At 34.7% G+C, this 16,580-nt stretch overlaps 2 protein-coding genes across 3 annotated transcripts; one reads left to right on the top strand and one right to left on the bottom strand.

The window, feature by feature from the left end:
- Nucleotides 1-2,435: 2,435 nt before the first annotated feature.
- On the bottom strand, nucleotides 2,436-13,183 carry MED31 (mediator complex subunit 31). Of its 2 annotated transcripts, none has more exons than XM_088268006.1 (3): nucleotides 13,158-13,183; nucleotides 12,849-12,938; nucleotides 2,436-4,037 (listed from the first exon to the last, which is right to left on the bottom strand). In XM_088268006.1, the coding sequence occupies exons 1-3, from the start codon at nucleotides 13,168-13,170 to the stop codon at nucleotides 3,619-3,621; spliced, it is 522 nt and encodes a 173-aa protein (XP_088124132.1). In that variant the 5' UTR covers nucleotides 13,171-13,183; the 3' UTR covers nucleotides 2,436-3,618. The 2 variants fall into 2 exon arrangements, with proteins under 2 accessions (XP_088124132.1, XP_088124131.1); XM_088268005.1 differs by having other exon boundaries at nucleotides 13,152-13,180.
- Nucleotides 13,184-14,288: 1,105 nt separating this feature from the next.
- On the top strand, nucleotides 14,289-16,580 carry Snap29 (Synaptosomal-associated protein 29kDa). Its single transcript, XM_088268001.1, has 2 exons — nucleotides 14,289-14,995; nucleotides 15,902-16,580. Exons 1-2 carry the CDS (start codon nucleotides 14,445-14,447, stop codon nucleotides 16,161-16,163), a joined length of 813 nt encoding a protein of 270 aa, XP_088124127.1. The 5' UTR covers nucleotides 14,289-14,444; the 3' UTR covers nucleotides 16,164-16,580.

Here is a 16,580-nt window from a genome sequence, read left to right on the forward strand (position 1 = left end):
GATCACACAGAAATACATCAAAGATTATTTATTATTACTACCGATGAATGCTTTCATCTGTTATTTATTTACACATAAAAACAATAATTACACACATGGAACCGTATAATTTCTTGATCGATAGCTGAATAACAAAAAAAATAGCTTATTGGAATGGGTAACAACGAAACCTTGACCTGCTGCTTCCTTTACAGTCAGATGTTGATAACCTCTTTGAAGTCTCGGGATATCTTGATGCATATTCGATGTATTTAAATATGTACTGTTGTTTTCTTACAATTAAAATTAAATGCAAAAATTAAAAATCATATCTCTTTACATTAACCCGATAAATTCTTAAAAACGGTTTGAGAGTTTTAAAATATTTGTTTCTAATTTTTAACTTAAAAAATAATCCGACTTCTTTTGCAAAACTTGCCCAAACTGAATTTGGAAAAAAAACAACAAATTAAGTGCTAAATGAGATACAATTATTTTATTTGTAACTACGCTATTCTATTATTGCACATTATTGTTTGTGTTATGGATATCTGAACTATTAATTTTCGTTTAAAAAAAGGACATCAGCAAGCGAATTCTGTTGAAGCAATAAAACAAAAAAGATTAAAAAAAAACAACAAAAAAACAATGCCACTCTCGTTTGGCAATAAAAATTAAAATACATCACATGTGAACTATCATTTTATTTCTTTATTCACAGTATAAAATATTACGTATTTACTTTAATTAGTAAAAGAAAACTGGCGTGAATGCGACACATTTTGGAAGTGTGAAACTAAAATTTACACAAGAGTAAAAAACGTACAACCAGTTACGTGAAAATAAAATCCCATAAAACCCCTCACCTCTCAGAAATTTGACATTTGCTTTGTGCTTTTTCCATCATATTATGTATTTATCATAATGCAAAAGGCGATCAATTTTGAAAGTAGGAAGATTTAGGGCGCCTGTTCACTACCCGGAATTTTACCGTCCGGCAGTCCAGTTTTAAAAAATGAAAGTGACTACGACAGTTTAGCGTGATCGAATTTACGCGCAACGTGTTCATGCACCGATCCGAAGAAAGATGAACAAATCACAAGCCAATCCTAGCCATTCATTGTTTTAAAATGCTAACTGACGTGCCGGATGGTAAAATTCTGTGTAATTCCGTATAGTGCACAAACGCCCTTAGGATGAATGATAAGATACTGTGAAGATATATAAAATAAATATTGTTGATTGAACACATTTCTAGTTTTGCAGTGCAATCAAAACATTCCTGTTTTTTGGAAAAGGTGTTATTTTTAATTCATAGTTAATTTTTAAAAGTCATACTTAAAAGTAACGACATTACATTATCTTGAAAATATTTTCATACAGAAAATAAAAATATTACCGAAGCACATGGATATTGCAGATTATGGAATTATTTAAAATATTTGAAGATAAAATGATTTTTAAAAAAAAGAACCAAAAATATCCTAATCCCAGGGTAGGCACTGCTTTTCTGCCTATATAGAATGCACGCCTCTGACTAAGGCGTAGTAAATATTTCAAATAGTGTGACAGAGGACAAATGCGAGAAGACTAGTAAACCACTATAGAACTGTGAGTTTTTGCTGGGTTTAAATTATCCATCCTATCTTAATCAAAGGAAACGGGGAAAAGATATAAGTGCAATGCTGGCAACATTTATAATTTTGCCAGCCTTCTTCCAAAATGCGTTTCACTCCATCTCATAGATCCAATCCACACGTGCCAAAATAAGAGGTCGGTTCCGTACAAAATATTGTGTGAGTACTTAAAAATAATTTACAACATTTAGGTATTATTGTTTATCATATAGTTAAGAAATATCTACTCGTAATCGTAAGCTTCCTTAGTAACAAGATAATTGTTACGACAGCTCCATCATAAAGGCATTTCTTCCACCTGTAATATTTTAGAAAAAATGGAGAGAAACGAGTTGAAAAGTACGTGAACCATATCGAAAGACTTCAATACAATCAAAACAAAATGCACACAATTGAATTCAGAAGTGCTCAATAAAAATCAAAAAAATAATATTGGATTTCTTAAAATTTATACATACTTTTTAAAAATACGTATTCAACATCAAACTTTTAATTTAATTTTTTTTTTAAAAGTGGTGCTTTAAAGATCTCTCCCGTCAATTTGTTAAGTTTGGGAAATACTGCAATATATGGTTGTCGCACAAAGTAAATAAATTTAAATATATAAACACAATATTTATCATCCCCAATTAGTATGCATTTCTAATTCAGATAAATACACTTTTAGACACATAAATATGGAATTCGTTACATGGGTTCCTTTGAAAGATTGCTTAGAAATACGCATTTGGTAGTGAACTGATTCGACCAATCAAAGGCAAAACACTTCAACAACAACAGTAATGAATAATTCAACAAAAATAATGGCATTTTTTTAAAAATAAGGGCAAATTGAGCATCATAATAGACAATTAATAATTAAAAATAAAAGGATTAAATACTGTGAACAAAAGAGCATTTACATTTTTTTCTCAACATCTTTGTGCTTGCTTATTTTTGGGTCGCTACCCCGTGTTTTTTTCTGACGTTTCATCCACCTTTATAGGAACCATCATCAGGGCCTTTGGCACTGATGATAATAAACATCGGAACGGCTGTGCAATTCGAAGAAATTCGTAATAACTTGTATCCACATCAGATTGATTCTCAGGTCAATGCTTATTTGTAGACACCGTAGCATTCTTCTCTCAAATACCAATAATATGCTCCAACTAGGTTCTGAACAGCATTATAGTTATCAAGGTCAATGATATTTTAGTGTAGTAGCTAGCGCGCTAGGCTACCATGCTGGAGATCCCGGGTTCAATTCCCAAGATGGTCAAAATAAATATTACTGATTTTTCAGTCTAATTTTTGTTAAATTGACCCTGGACCTGAAGCGGAAGGCTGCTCACCTTTCCTTGGTGTATTCAACAATCGAGATAACACAGCTTCTATTCGATGCAGTGCCGTATGCACCATCGGGTGCAGATAAGGGTTTGAAGAAGATTATTTATGGACTATGTATAAAAAGATGCATTATCTCTTTTGAGAGATATTTCGATACATGGCCTTTAGGGATTTAATCTAGTATTAGAATGAAGTCAATACTGTTAAAATTTTAGTGTTTTTTATTTGTTCTTTCTAACCTTTATCATAACACAATGTTGAATAGAGCACTACATCATATAAAAGCAGTGTTATTTGTTAAATACACAAAGGAAAGGCCGTCTGCCTGTGCTTCAAGTACAAGTCTTAGGCTTTCCGTCACGTATTTGAGATTATGAAAAAACTGCTTATATAGGATGCATAGCCCCATGCACCATTGGGTCTGCAAGAGTAGATAAATAAATATATATTAAAAAACAAAACAATACTGAAGTGTTTCACCTTTTAATAGTCGATATGTTACCTGAGTCAACAAGTAAATGTATTCTATATTAGAGAAAGAAATAAATTATAACAAAAAAATAACAACAAATCTACGCGAAAATAAAGTGGGAAGAGACGAATAGTAGTGACTGTCCCGTTACGGACACAGGTGGAGCTGCTGCACACGTGAGAACGGAGGAAGCGTGCCCAATTAGGGCACTTTCTGCCCCAGGGTGCCCGAGTTGGGCCCCATGCCGTTGTTCTGCGGGGGCTGGGGGTTGTTCTGCCCCATCGGGGGGTTGCCGTTGTTGATCATAGCGTTGCCCGGGTTGACGGGGGGCTGGAGGTTGCTCTCGGGGGTCATCTGGATGGTGCCGTTGTTCATGGTGAACATGCGGGTGCGCCTGCGCGTGTAGTGCTGCCAGAGCAGGATGGCCTGGTCGTCGATGAACTTGCAGCACTGCGCGTTGACCGCCTCCCGCCGGAAGTGCTCGTACTGCAGAAGGTCCAGGAAGTACAGGCACATCGGGTACTTCAAATAGCGAGCATATTCCGGCTTTTTCCAGTACAGGAGGTACTTTAGGTAGTTGACGAATGTGGTGTCCTTGAAGTAACCACGCTGAGCGAGAACTACAAGAAGAAGAAAATTTAAGTTTTGTACTGACATTTCTTGGTGGAACTGCATTTTATACAATAGAATAAAATAACAATTTTGTAATTTTTTCCACATGAATTTTATTTGTCTTTTTCTTTTCTTTTAACCCTTATCACCACCCAATGGTGCATAGGGCACTGCATCATAGCAACACAGTGTTATCTTGATTGTTTATTGCATGAAGGCAAGATGATCAGCCCTGTGCTTCTTGTACCAGTCCAGGGTTATATTATATATATGAGAGCGAAAATCACCCATATTTATTTTGACCTCCCTGGGAATCGAACCTGGGACCTCCGGAACGGTAACCGAGCATGCTGACCATTACACTACAGAGGTGTATACATTACAATTTTATTTGTACTTTGCCGTAACCGACATCATCTGTTCTGATATAAAATCATGGTTTTTAACTCCCGCCTTGTTGTGTATATAACATGAAATTTTGTCTAGTCTCACACCAGTCTGATGATGTCGGTTACGACAAAACCCAGTTACTGGTCAAATAAAGCTCATGCAGAAAAAATTTGAAACTTGTTATTTTATTCTAGAAGAAGAAAACAGTCAATTATCTCATTAATCGTTTCCCCAATTCATTCACAGTGAAGCGCCCTTAAGGTAGTATTTTACGAAAATGGCGCTATATAAATTATCCTTATTTATTATTATTAATTGATTTGGCAGTCACTTTGTGGTGAAATCTATCCATTTTCAATTTATGTTTTACTTAGTAAATACCACTTATGTAACTTTTGCAAGCCATACAGGCGGGGAGGTCTCGGTTTCCTTGCCGCGTATTTATAAGTAAAACTGTGGTATTTACTAGGTAAAACTTAAATTAAAAATCAATTAGCTATTCACAAAATGTCTCTCTATATAAGGATGAATATAAAAATGACTTTCGCATTAAAGTTTAAAATAATTATTTCATTAATTGATTCAGCAGTCACTTTGTGGTAAATAAAATCTATCCAATTTTAATTTGAATTTTTCTTCGTAAACACCACATTATTAGAAATAGTGTTATTTACTAAGCAAAACTTAAATTAAAATATTATCTCTCCGCTGATCTTCTTAATTACATACAATTCTCGTATTCTGTTAAATAATTTTTAATAATTAATATACATAAACAAGTTTTATCTTTCTAAGAGCAAAAAAATGTGATATTTGCGTTGCTAAAATTAAAATTACCGATAACTTCAATTAACCTAATCATTGCGTTTCAAATCAGTTGTTATGTTTGCAACAACACGCAATTAAGACATCTTTATTCATTATTTTTAACACTTGTTTTCTTGTAAACCATTATATTTATTTTATTAGAATAACAGATATGGGAGTAAGTAATAAACCATTTAGATAACAACTATCATATAAGCTTTGAAGGAGATGATATATTTAATAAAATACGTAATTACTGTTAATCAAATATTTCTCTGTGCGTCTCTATCACTCTCCAGCACGAGTGCTCAAGTTACTATCACAAAGTGCAGCGCGAGCGAGATGCAGATATGTGTATAAATATCATCAAGATCAACATTTCATCGTATAATTACACTCAAGGATTATTAGGACGCAGATGTTATTAGTTTGTATAATTAGATACGCTATAAGTCAAAAATCAATACTAGCACTCGGAGTGAAGAAATTGAGGTTTGTGTTTGAAGCAGAACGCCGTCACGAACTGTGTGCCAAACACGCGTTAGGCATTATCAAAGACGTCACAGAATGTGAGCCAATTGTGGGTAAAGGGTTAAATGAAAAATAAATCATAAAAGGGCATTGAGTAAATTATATCATGGAAATGACAAAACCACAAAAAAAGTATGGATATTTAAGTAATTGGGGTGGGTCATATATTTTTGTATTATTAGTCCAAATAGTTACTTATAACCCTTATCCGCACCCAATGGTGCATAGGGCACCGCATCGATTCGACGCAGTGTTATCCTGATCATTACTTACATGAAGGCAAGGTGATCACTCTTGCGCTTCAGGAACCAGTCCAGGGTAATATTGAATAAATATTACAGTGTAAAATCACTAATATTTATTTTCACCCCCCTGGGAATCGAACCCGGGACCTCCAGCACGGTAGCTAAACACGCTGACACCACGGAGGTGGACAAAAGTCCAAATAATAATCTACACCACGGAGGCGGACAAAAGTCCAAATAATAATCTATTTATTTATTACGATTGTATGAGTATTGATAATCTGTATAATGGATTCGAAGGGAAAGAAGAATTAAGGTTAACGAAATATCAATGAAATCTTGATGAGAAAATTCCGGAAAATCTTAGTAAAAAAAGTCGGATACAACTACGAGAATTATTGAACAAATATTTGAAGTTTTTCTTTTTAAATAGAGCAGTAGCTAGAAATATGCTATACACGATCAAATCTGTACAATGATTAGCCGCGATTGAATTAAAAATTCTGAATTCAGAAGAATTCGTCATAACTTAATTTAGTTTCCTGTCTCAAATATTTGGGATTTTTCAGATCATGGGTGTACAACTTTCTGGTGTTTATAACAATTTCACGGAAGGGGGTCAGTATTTGAATTTTACATGTAACTTATGGAAGTTCAACAGTGATTTGCGAGTGACCATGTTTCATTTACTATTTGAACCTAAAACGTTTGCGAGAGGAACATACCACGGAAACACATGGAAAAGAACTCATTTGATTTGCAAAAACATGTCTGTCTGAGACAAGCCGAAAACTGCGGATATATTTTGGTTGAGTAAACTATGCGCATATATTACGATGTCACATCCGAGATGAAGTCTGATGATTCTAGACTTTTAAGACCTTAGGACTGCGTCAGATGAATAACTTACATAAGACGAATGAGAGATGGAAGGATAAGATTGGTCTAAATTTATTCTATGTCGTCATTGGAATCTTCTAACCGCCATCTTGATTGATTTGAGCAGTTGAAATCTCAATACACGGTACTTTTAAAGTCCAACTCATAAATAAAACACATCCGATTTACATTTTAGGTTTAACTTTTGCGGGCCGGTCTGTAATTTGTTTTTCTTACGTTTACTGCGTATTATCTGGTATAGTTCCAAAAATAAATATAATTCTATAATTCCTCGATGTTATACTACATTAGGCATGTCTTCTTCTTAACCTTATCCACACCCAATGGTGCATGGGGCAATGCATCCTATATAAGCAGTTTTTTCATGATCTCAAATACGTGGCGGAAAGCCTAAGAATTGCACTCAAAGCGCGGAGTTGACGACCTTTACTTTGTGTATTTAACGATTAAGATAACACTGCTTCTTTAGGATGAATCCTCTATTCACTATTGTGTGTGGATAAAGGATAAAAAGAACAACAAAAAAACACGAAATTTTTAACAGTATTGACTTCATTCTAATACTAGATTTAATCCCTGAAGGCCATATATCAAAATATATGTTTCAACAGAGATGATACATCTTTTTATACAGTTCATAAATAATCTTCTTCAAACCCTTATCCGCACCTTAATGGTGCATAAGGCACTGCGTGATATAAACACAGTGTTATCTTGATCGTTAACACACGAAGGAAAGGTGATCAGCCCTCCGCTTCAGGTACCAGTCCAGGGTCATAATAAATAAATATTAGACTGAAAAATCACTAATATTTATTTTGACCCTTCTGGGAATCGAACCCAGGACCTCCGGAACGGTAGCCGAGCGCGCTGACCATTACACTATGGAAGCGGACAGAATAGAAATAATCTAGCCGTCGAATTGAAATAATATTTAACCGCCCTGCACATACGAGCGTACGCGATACGCATCTTTTTTCCGCACCATTGCGCTAACCTGTGCCAAAAATAATTAATGCGAAACAGAGAGAGGGAACACGCTACCGAAAAAGTACATCAGTCCCGTCCTAAAAGCACCTATTATGGCAACAAAAAAATTTAGGTATGAATACAACAAATATTGTTTTCATAATTCTGTACAAAAGATGATTTTTTTCTATAGAATTAATTCAGAAAATAACCCCAGAGTAGGGAGGTTAAGAAGTTTACTAGGCAGTCTGCAAAACTCTCCAATCACTGATCCCAAACAACTGAATCGAATCTTGGCATCACTTCTCTTTGTCTACTGATTACCAAACGCAATATTGCAAATGACGCGATGTTATTTTTCTTATTATCTCTGCAAGAAGAAAAAAGAAAACGTAAGTGACTATATATATATACAGCGCGTGTGACTCATTTATTATTAAAAGTTATTCAAGCACACGGGGTCACCGGATGTACAAATAACCTTACGATGTACAAATAACCTTACGATAAAACGTTTCTAGAAATACAGCACAGCTGCACGAAATTAAGAGTCTATATACACCGAACTCCCTATTTACATGGTGGATACATTCACGCGATACCGTGCAAAAAGTAAAACGATATTTAATACACTTAGGACTGGTGTTTTTTATGCCTGCAGACCGCTGGCGACGGGATTTGATAATTATGTAGAGATAAGACCTTAACAAAGAGATTGGTGTATAATATCCATATATAAAAACATAATAGTATAATTTCTTCTTTTCTGCCTTTGAAATGAGGCTGGCGCAAAAGGTAAAAATACCCTTCCCATCATTAAGCATCAATCCACCAGACGGGTAAAAATACCTCTTCCATCCTTAGTGTGTTAATATGTAAATCTGGATACCGAAAACTAGAATTTATTACTGCTTACTGCAATGTAATTTTATAAAAAAAAAACTTTAAAAATTTATATGAGTGGAATGTCGAGATGCAGACGGTGTGTAGTTATCAAGATATTTTATATGCCTCAACAAAGGAAGAAGTTTTTCGAAAAGGGAATATGCAAGACAGGGCATTTACAGGACTTAAAACCTGTAAATGACCTGACTTACAACTCCCTTTAAAAAAACTTTGTTGTCTGCACCGACAGACATATTAAAAACAAAGGTTTTTAATTTTTCAATCATGACACTGGATTATTCTGTAACTAACTAACTAACTAACCATCACGCCGCTTCTCCGCAGGGGTAGGCAGAGAGAATAGAACGCCACACCACTCTGTCTTTGCAAACATTCTTCGCCTCTTCCACGTTCATGCATCTCCTCATACATACCCGCCGATTGTTACGACTCCTAACCTGACCACTTTCAAGTATTTGGCATACCGGATTGCGCCATGTTTTTCTCGGCCTTCCTCCTTATTTTATATATGAAAGAAGATGTCTCTCTAGATACTTCATAAATTCTCAACCGAGGAAACCACCGTTAGCTAAAATTACAACAAACATACGAAAGGAATCCAACAACACTGCATGTAAACATCAATATGCAGTACGAATGTTTAATAATGGGCAGAATGGTGAATGTTACACAAGTGTGCGAAAAGTGCCAAATGCCGGGTCGTAAGTTCTGGAATGCTCTTTCATATAAAAAAATAAATAGATGCTTTGTCTCAAGGCGTGATACTTATAAAAATTCATTCATTTGGTTGATTAAAACACGCCCGGGTTTGTCCTTGACCCCTAACTAGAGATAAATGTTTGTTTAAAAATTCTTACTATATTAAATATTTGATAAAAAATGCAATTAAGGAGTTATCACTTCTATATTGTTCAATAGCTAGAGAGATGTAAAAGTTTATCTTTATTTTGCGAAACATATGTTTGTCCCGTATTGTACCAAAGAGATTGATTTTAATTTCGTTAATTCGAAACTGATGGGACCAAAATTAGAAAAATAATTAAAAATTACGAATTAGCAAATATCCGCCTGCATATTGTAGAGGTTACCGCGTTTGGCCACCAAGCCAGGGGGTCAAAATATAAAGGTCAAATTATAAGCTTAATAATAAAAATGAAAATGGTATTTTCTGGCGTTTCTCATGTGTGTGATTATAATCCAGGATTCGGATCTCACATACTAATATAAGAGTTTCTGCTCAATAAAAAGCTTCTTTACATCTCACCAATAGATGTCTCTAGTGAAGTTCTAGTGATTCAAGAACAAGGTTTCTAAATTGGTTCATATATATAGAACTTCCAAGAATTTGAGTAGTGTGGTTGTCAATAATGGGTAGAATTGGTGAATGTTATACGTGTGTAAAGTAATCACTTAAACCAGCCTATGACGGTCGTCAGCTTCGTAAATGCCCAGACTTCCATATTCTTCTTCATCTTTGATGAGATGTCAAAAAATAATACAAATACAAGTGTTTTTTCACTCAAATATTTATTTATTGTCACCCTGGACTGGTACCTGAAGCGTAAGTCTGATTACCTTGCCTTCATATAAATAACGATCAAATTAACATTACATCAACTGTGCACCATCGGGTGCGGACGAGAGTAAGAAGAAAATGAAGAAAAAGAAGAAATTAAAGAAAATAAAAAATATTTACATTTGTATACAAACTGATGCGCGGGGAGGTTTCGAAAATAATTCGTAATTTTCGTTGACAAAATGAACAAAGCGATCGATAAAACAGCAAACTGTATAATTTTAAAAAGTTCGAAATTTAGAAAAAATATCTAAATAACAAAACGAATGATAAAACAGCGATCTATATTAATTTTAAATAGTTCGAAATTGAACAAAATATATATCAAAATAATAAAAGCGGCCGATAAAACAGCGATCTCTATTAATGATAAAAAAAACGAAATTGAAAAAAATCTATACATCAAAATCGATCGATAAAACAGCAATCTGTATTAATTTTAAATACGCGCGAAATTGAAAAAAATATATTTCAAAATAACAAAAGCGGTCGATAAAACAGCGATCTCTATGAATTTAAACATGTTTGAAACTGAAAAAAAAAACAAAAGCAGAATGCGAGAATATCGGCGTAGTATTTCGAATAAAATGACGCGCATTTCGCGCCTCTACTCAAATACCGGGGCGAATTGATCGATTTTTTTTTTAGTTTTAGTCTCATTGAAAAACGTGAAAATACTTTGATATATTTTTAAAAATCGTAATCTCAACGAAAACCAATAGAGCTTCGAAAGATTTCTAGAAAAATAAGAGCGCATGTCAGGTACGCTTCCGCCCTTGGCCTGGGCGCCGCCACGGCGCGCGCCGCAAACGTCAGCTGAGGTCAATTTGATAAAACGGCTGTCAATAATTTTCGTTGCGATTTTGCAACGAACCTTTCTTCTGTCGTAATTGAATTTCAGATTTAAGGCGAAAATATTGTTTCGGATCACAAATAACCAAACTTTATCGAACATTTATAATAAAAACATACATGAATGAATTAAAAATACGTAACACGTTTCAAATTATGGCGAGATACGAATTATCGTTAGAATTAACGAGGTTTTACTACACAACAAAACAAGTCTAATTTTTGCGATAAAAAATGATAAATTTAACATTAAAATTAATTGACACAAGTTTTTCACGACGAGATTTCACGTTTAATTTTTTTTAACAATATCTTTTGGCGCCTGTTCCCAGAAAAAAAAACCGTACAATGAACGGTCAAATCAACACAAATATCACATAAGTTTCAGGGCTACATATGTTGGTATCTAAATTATTTTAATAGGTTGTGTGATAAGATTGTTATGTTTTTTAAATGGACATACAACGATCATATTACAGTAATACGAACATATATGATGTCCGTTAAAACCAAAGTACACTCGCAAAAACAAAAACAACGCTACATATGCCACATCAAGGATGTGAAAAATAATGACAATACACTAATTCTGCTATTAAATGGTGGTTAGGTGACACAAAATGGTGTTAAAAAATTAATTCGTAAGTACATATATATAGAAAAATTTAAAGGCGTGGCTTTTCGATTGTTAATATAAAAAAATATATACATTTTGAATGTTGAAAGTTTAATAGATAATCAAAGAATTGAAGGATTTTTAACGCTATAAACTGTTGCTAAGAGAATTGAAGACCGTAGTATCAAAATCGTATAAAAGACCATATAAAAACAGAGTGAAGTGTAATTAATAAACGCGATTTGAATAGCCGATTCCTGGGAAAAACGTGTGGCAAATTAGAATGAGGATAGGAGCCAAGATGAGGTGAGTATTATTCATAGAATGAGAATTAAATTGGTTATCAGGAGTATGGATAGAGAAATAATGGTAATAGAAACAAAGAGAGACCGAAAAAATATGACACCATCAATCAAATAATGTGAAAAGATCAATATACACAATGTGAGGGAAGGGAATAATAATTTTGGATAATTTATACAGCGACAAAAATCCGTAAAATACTACATAAAGGGCGTCCGAAGAGATGTTGTGGCTTTTTGCCTGTAACCCTTTATCACTCGGAAAAATTCAATATGTTGTTAGGTTTTAAGATATTGTCTAATATCTAAAGGTTAAAAAAACATTTCACATAAAAATAGCTTAGTCAGGGAAGCAAGAATTTTGAGAATTAAAAATTTAGAATAATGTCATATTAATTATTATCTGATATCAATATATTTTTAAATCGATAACTTATATCACCGCCATTAGAACGATCTTCCGTCGAACAGAAAAAAACACCCAAAAATTAAATAAATATGGCGCATAAAAATTAAAGGTCATCGAAGATAATGTATCACAAAACATCTTAACCAAACCTAGCAAAATAATAAATAAAAAAAAACACAAGATAACTGATGTATCTAACGCAAAAGACAACCGAAATTATAGAAATCCTCGGCAAACACACACGAAAATATGTTTGTTATTGGAGGCGTCTACAAGGGTTGAAACAAATATGATAATGAAAAAAAATAATACTCACAGTGAATGTAATTAGGATTGGCTAGGCATTGTACAAATTCCAATTCAATTTGAAAACGCAATCTGTGTTGATCCTCGGTCTCGGAACCAACTGTAAACAAAATACGTATGGGTGTGATTTTTTTTGTTAGCAAGTACGCATATTTGATTGTTCTCACGACACTTTTACGACAATTACAAGCGTGCAAAGACTGGTTCTGTGCGAAGGAGAAAAGTTATAGGAAAGAAATAAAGGTTTAATACGACAAGAAAACGTAAATGAGGGAAAGAAGAAAGAAAGGATAGCAGAACGACATTTACTCACACTTACCCTTCCCCGCCATTTTGAATTATGACAGCAAAATAGCAGAGAAAAGAAAAAAAATGATGGATTCCAGAGATTTTTATATTACGTAGAAACGAAACATTTATTTTCATACAATGGACGTTGGTAGGTACTCATCGGACCTACTCGTGTGATTATATACATGGAATGGTAAAATCAGCAAATCAAATGTTTTTAAGGTAACATTTATGTTTGTCAAAGGTAAAAAAAAACTAGAATTTGGTTTATTTTGGTAAAATATTTTAGTATATAGCCATAGCATTATAAAATATCTAAAAACCACCAAAATAATATCACTGCTAGATTATTTATCTGACCACTTTTTATACCACATAATATGAAGAAAAAAACGCGTATTATATCATACGATTTTTAAATACTTTCCCAGCGTAAAATATGTAAGTACATTGTTTTATCATTATAAAACATCTAAAAACCACTAAAAACTGCTTGAGAGATAAATATCGCGCCTAGATTATTTATTTGATCAAACCGTAAAGCATGAGAAAAAATGCTACATTACGTTTTAGGTGTTTTTTTAAAAAATACTTTCCTTGTTCATGAAATATTTTCGTATTTTTTTAAAGACCTGATTATTTATATACCAATAAAATGATAATTGATTGTCTAGAGTTGTTTCTGTTCTCTTTTTGGACTAAATGTTTATTTTATAACTTCACCTTTTTTAATACCTTTTCACCATTTTAGAGTGCTCTAAACTTCTAGCCAGTTCTTTTTTCTAACAAAGACTTTGTTCTAAATCAGATAGATACAACAACCAGTTCAATCGCTGTGCACGATTCAAAATAGTTAGATAAACGTTAAACAAAGTCTTTGTTACAAAATATTTTTGTAACAAAGTCTTTTGAGCATGATTAACATTTGATAATTAGTACTGAAACGTTGGAAGGATTATTACTACCAGAACAACAATGATTCATGCTTCAAACAAAAAAAAAGTATTTGATTTCTAAAATTAATAAAAATGTGCATAAAAATAAATTTTATATTTTGGGTTATTGATTCTATACAGATTTTATTGTTTGATTAAGATTTTTTGGTTTGGCATATGGCAGCACTGAATGTTGTATCTATCTAATTTATCTATGAACTTTTGTCTTGTGTGACGCATATGACGTTTCCGTCTGTTGTTGGATTCCGTCGGATTCGATATTATTTTACGGTGTTTCAATGACCTTTCGTGATAAAGCTTAGTTAAATATTTATTTTGAAAATCATTTTAGTGAAGTTTTTTCATTTGCGACGGTCATCATGTCTGGGCACCAGTACCTAAGTAATACGAGCAATCTGTTCACAGACGACGGGGACATCGACGACGAAACTTTCTTGTATAACTCGCGTCCGAAGATCACTCACGATCCGGGATACGGCGGGCCGAAGCCTTACTCCATGCCCACACCCTCGCAGCTAGACGAACAGCAACAGATGATGCTGCAAAAGAAGATCGAAATCGAACAAAGGACTTTGGATTCGTCCTCCCGCAGCCTGGGAATTTTGCGCGATTCGGAACAAATCGGCATCGCCACGGCCGAAGAGCTCTTGAAACAAAGAGAACAACTCGAGAGAACGAGCAAGCGATTGGACGAGATAAACACAAACCTCCGTTTTAGCCAGAAGCACATCAACGGCATTAAGTCAGTTTTTAGCAGTTTGAAGAATTATATTTCGGGAAAAAACGACGGGGTGCCGAAGATGTCGTCTCCTTCGGACAGCAGAGCCGCGGACAGCCCGCTGGCCGAATCTCTCAACCGAAGACCAGAAGCAAACAACGAGGAATTATTCAACAATCACCCTTCCGCAAGGTAATAGTAACAGTTATAATTTGGATAATTTGCATACTGCCATTTTCGTAAAATACTACCTCAAGGACGCTTATAAAGAGTAATAATAAGGATGTTTTTTTTGTTTTTTTTTTTATAAAAGAGAAATATTTGTGATTTTTTATTATTTACACAAATATTTCAATTTCATACTATTTCTGTGAGCCTAAGCGGCTCGTTCTTAGAAATCGGTATCAACTTGTGGTAGAGTGGGTTCGAACCGAGACTCTGACTTAAGAGTCCGCGACACTAACCACGGGACCACAAGCCGACACATGATGATACACAAAAAATGACACATGGAAAATGAGTATAATAAAACGTTGTCAATCGGTGTCGGGACGTCGAGTGGGCTGAGTCTGGAGCTGTGAAAAGATGAGCCGACAAATTGTAACGCCTTCCTCTCGATCCTCGTGGGCTGGAGAATAACCAAGATGCTGGGCAGGACGCCTCCCTGAGCGATGCTGGAAAGGTCTTGCTGGAAAGCAGCTTGTTGAGCTCCTCGTTATTGTGGATGGCCAACATCCAACTTCCAGACTAGCACAGTTCAAACGGGACTTCGCTTTTATCCTCTTTTGCCGCTCTTCCGTGGTCCGACATGATGGTTTTGTCTCTAAAGGTGGAGACTGACCGGAGCATTTCGTCGTAACATTGCTCGCGGTGAGCATCAGCGAGCATCCGAAACTATGGATGGAGCGCTCGGATCGCTGTACTGACTGCCTGAATGCTCGCATCGTAACATGTTACGTTACGACGAAATGCTCCGGTCAGTCTTCGCCCTAAGGTTTTCCGCTTTTGCTTGCGTACGGATTGGAACTGGCATAATTGAGGTATTTAAGGTTGTAGTTCTATTTCATACAATTTAACTAATAACATAATTTATTTAAGGTTGCGGGGTTTGGATGACCGGTCCCAACGCCAGGCGTACTCCGGGGAGGCCTCGGGAAGTAAGAAGATGAACGAGCTTCTGGAAGCCAACCTGGACGAAATGGTGCACTCCATAACTAGACTGAAGGGGCTGGCATCCAACCTCGGTGAAGAAATCGAGAGTCAGAATGATCTGGTGGATGTCATATCTGATAAAGCGGAATCGGCCGATCTCACTATCAACCGACAAAATAAGCAGATGAACAAACTACTCGGAAAATAATACCGTATTCCTATAAATATTTTATATATCATCCTATTACTGGAAAAAAAAAATGTTAACTGAAAATTATTGCTATTATAGGTGTCTCAACTTAATGTAAAACATCTATCGTTCCTCTTTATATGAAAGAAAATAGAAGTCTGAGCATCCCAAGGCTTACCTGGCATTTGGCTGGCTTAAGCGGTCACTTTATACACTTGTGTAACTTTGTAATAAATAGATTTTTAAGGTAAACAATGTGACTCAATATCATTGGTCGACACATTTCGTCACTGTTTTTATAGAAAACAAACTTTAGACTTGGAATTTGTGACAAAAAAAATGTAGGTATCTACAGTGTGAAATGATCAAAAATGGTGTTTTTGAGGGAAAAGGGGGTTTTTAAAAAAATGTACAAATTACTAATTAAATCATTAA

Source organism: Brachycentrus maculatus, unplaced genomic scaffold (assembly GCF_059751285.1).
Source record: "Brachycentrus maculatus isolate JH-2025_06_01 unplaced genomic scaffold, ASM5975128v1 h1tg000310l, whole genome shotgun sequence".
NCBI lineage: Eukaryota > Metazoa > Arthropoda > Insecta > Trichoptera > Brachycentridae > Brachycentrus > Brachycentrus maculatus.

What these genes read in the sequence shown, in the direction of transcription:
- Snap29 (XM_088268001.1), top strand. Translation starts at nt 14,445, where the DNA reads ATGTCTGGGCACCAGTACCTAAGTAATACGAGCAATCTGTTCACAGAC. An exon ending in AACAATCACCCTTCCGCAAG is followed by an intron (nt 14,996 to 15,901) that starts GTAATAGTAACA and finishes AATTTATTTAAG; the next exon opens with GTTGCGGGGTTTGGATGACC.
- MED31 (XM_088268005.1), bottom strand. An exon ending in CAATCCTAATTACATTCACT is followed by an intron (nt 4,038 to 12,848) that starts GTGAGTATTATT and finishes TTCTTCTTGTAG; the next exon opens with TTCTCGCTCAGCGTGGTTAC.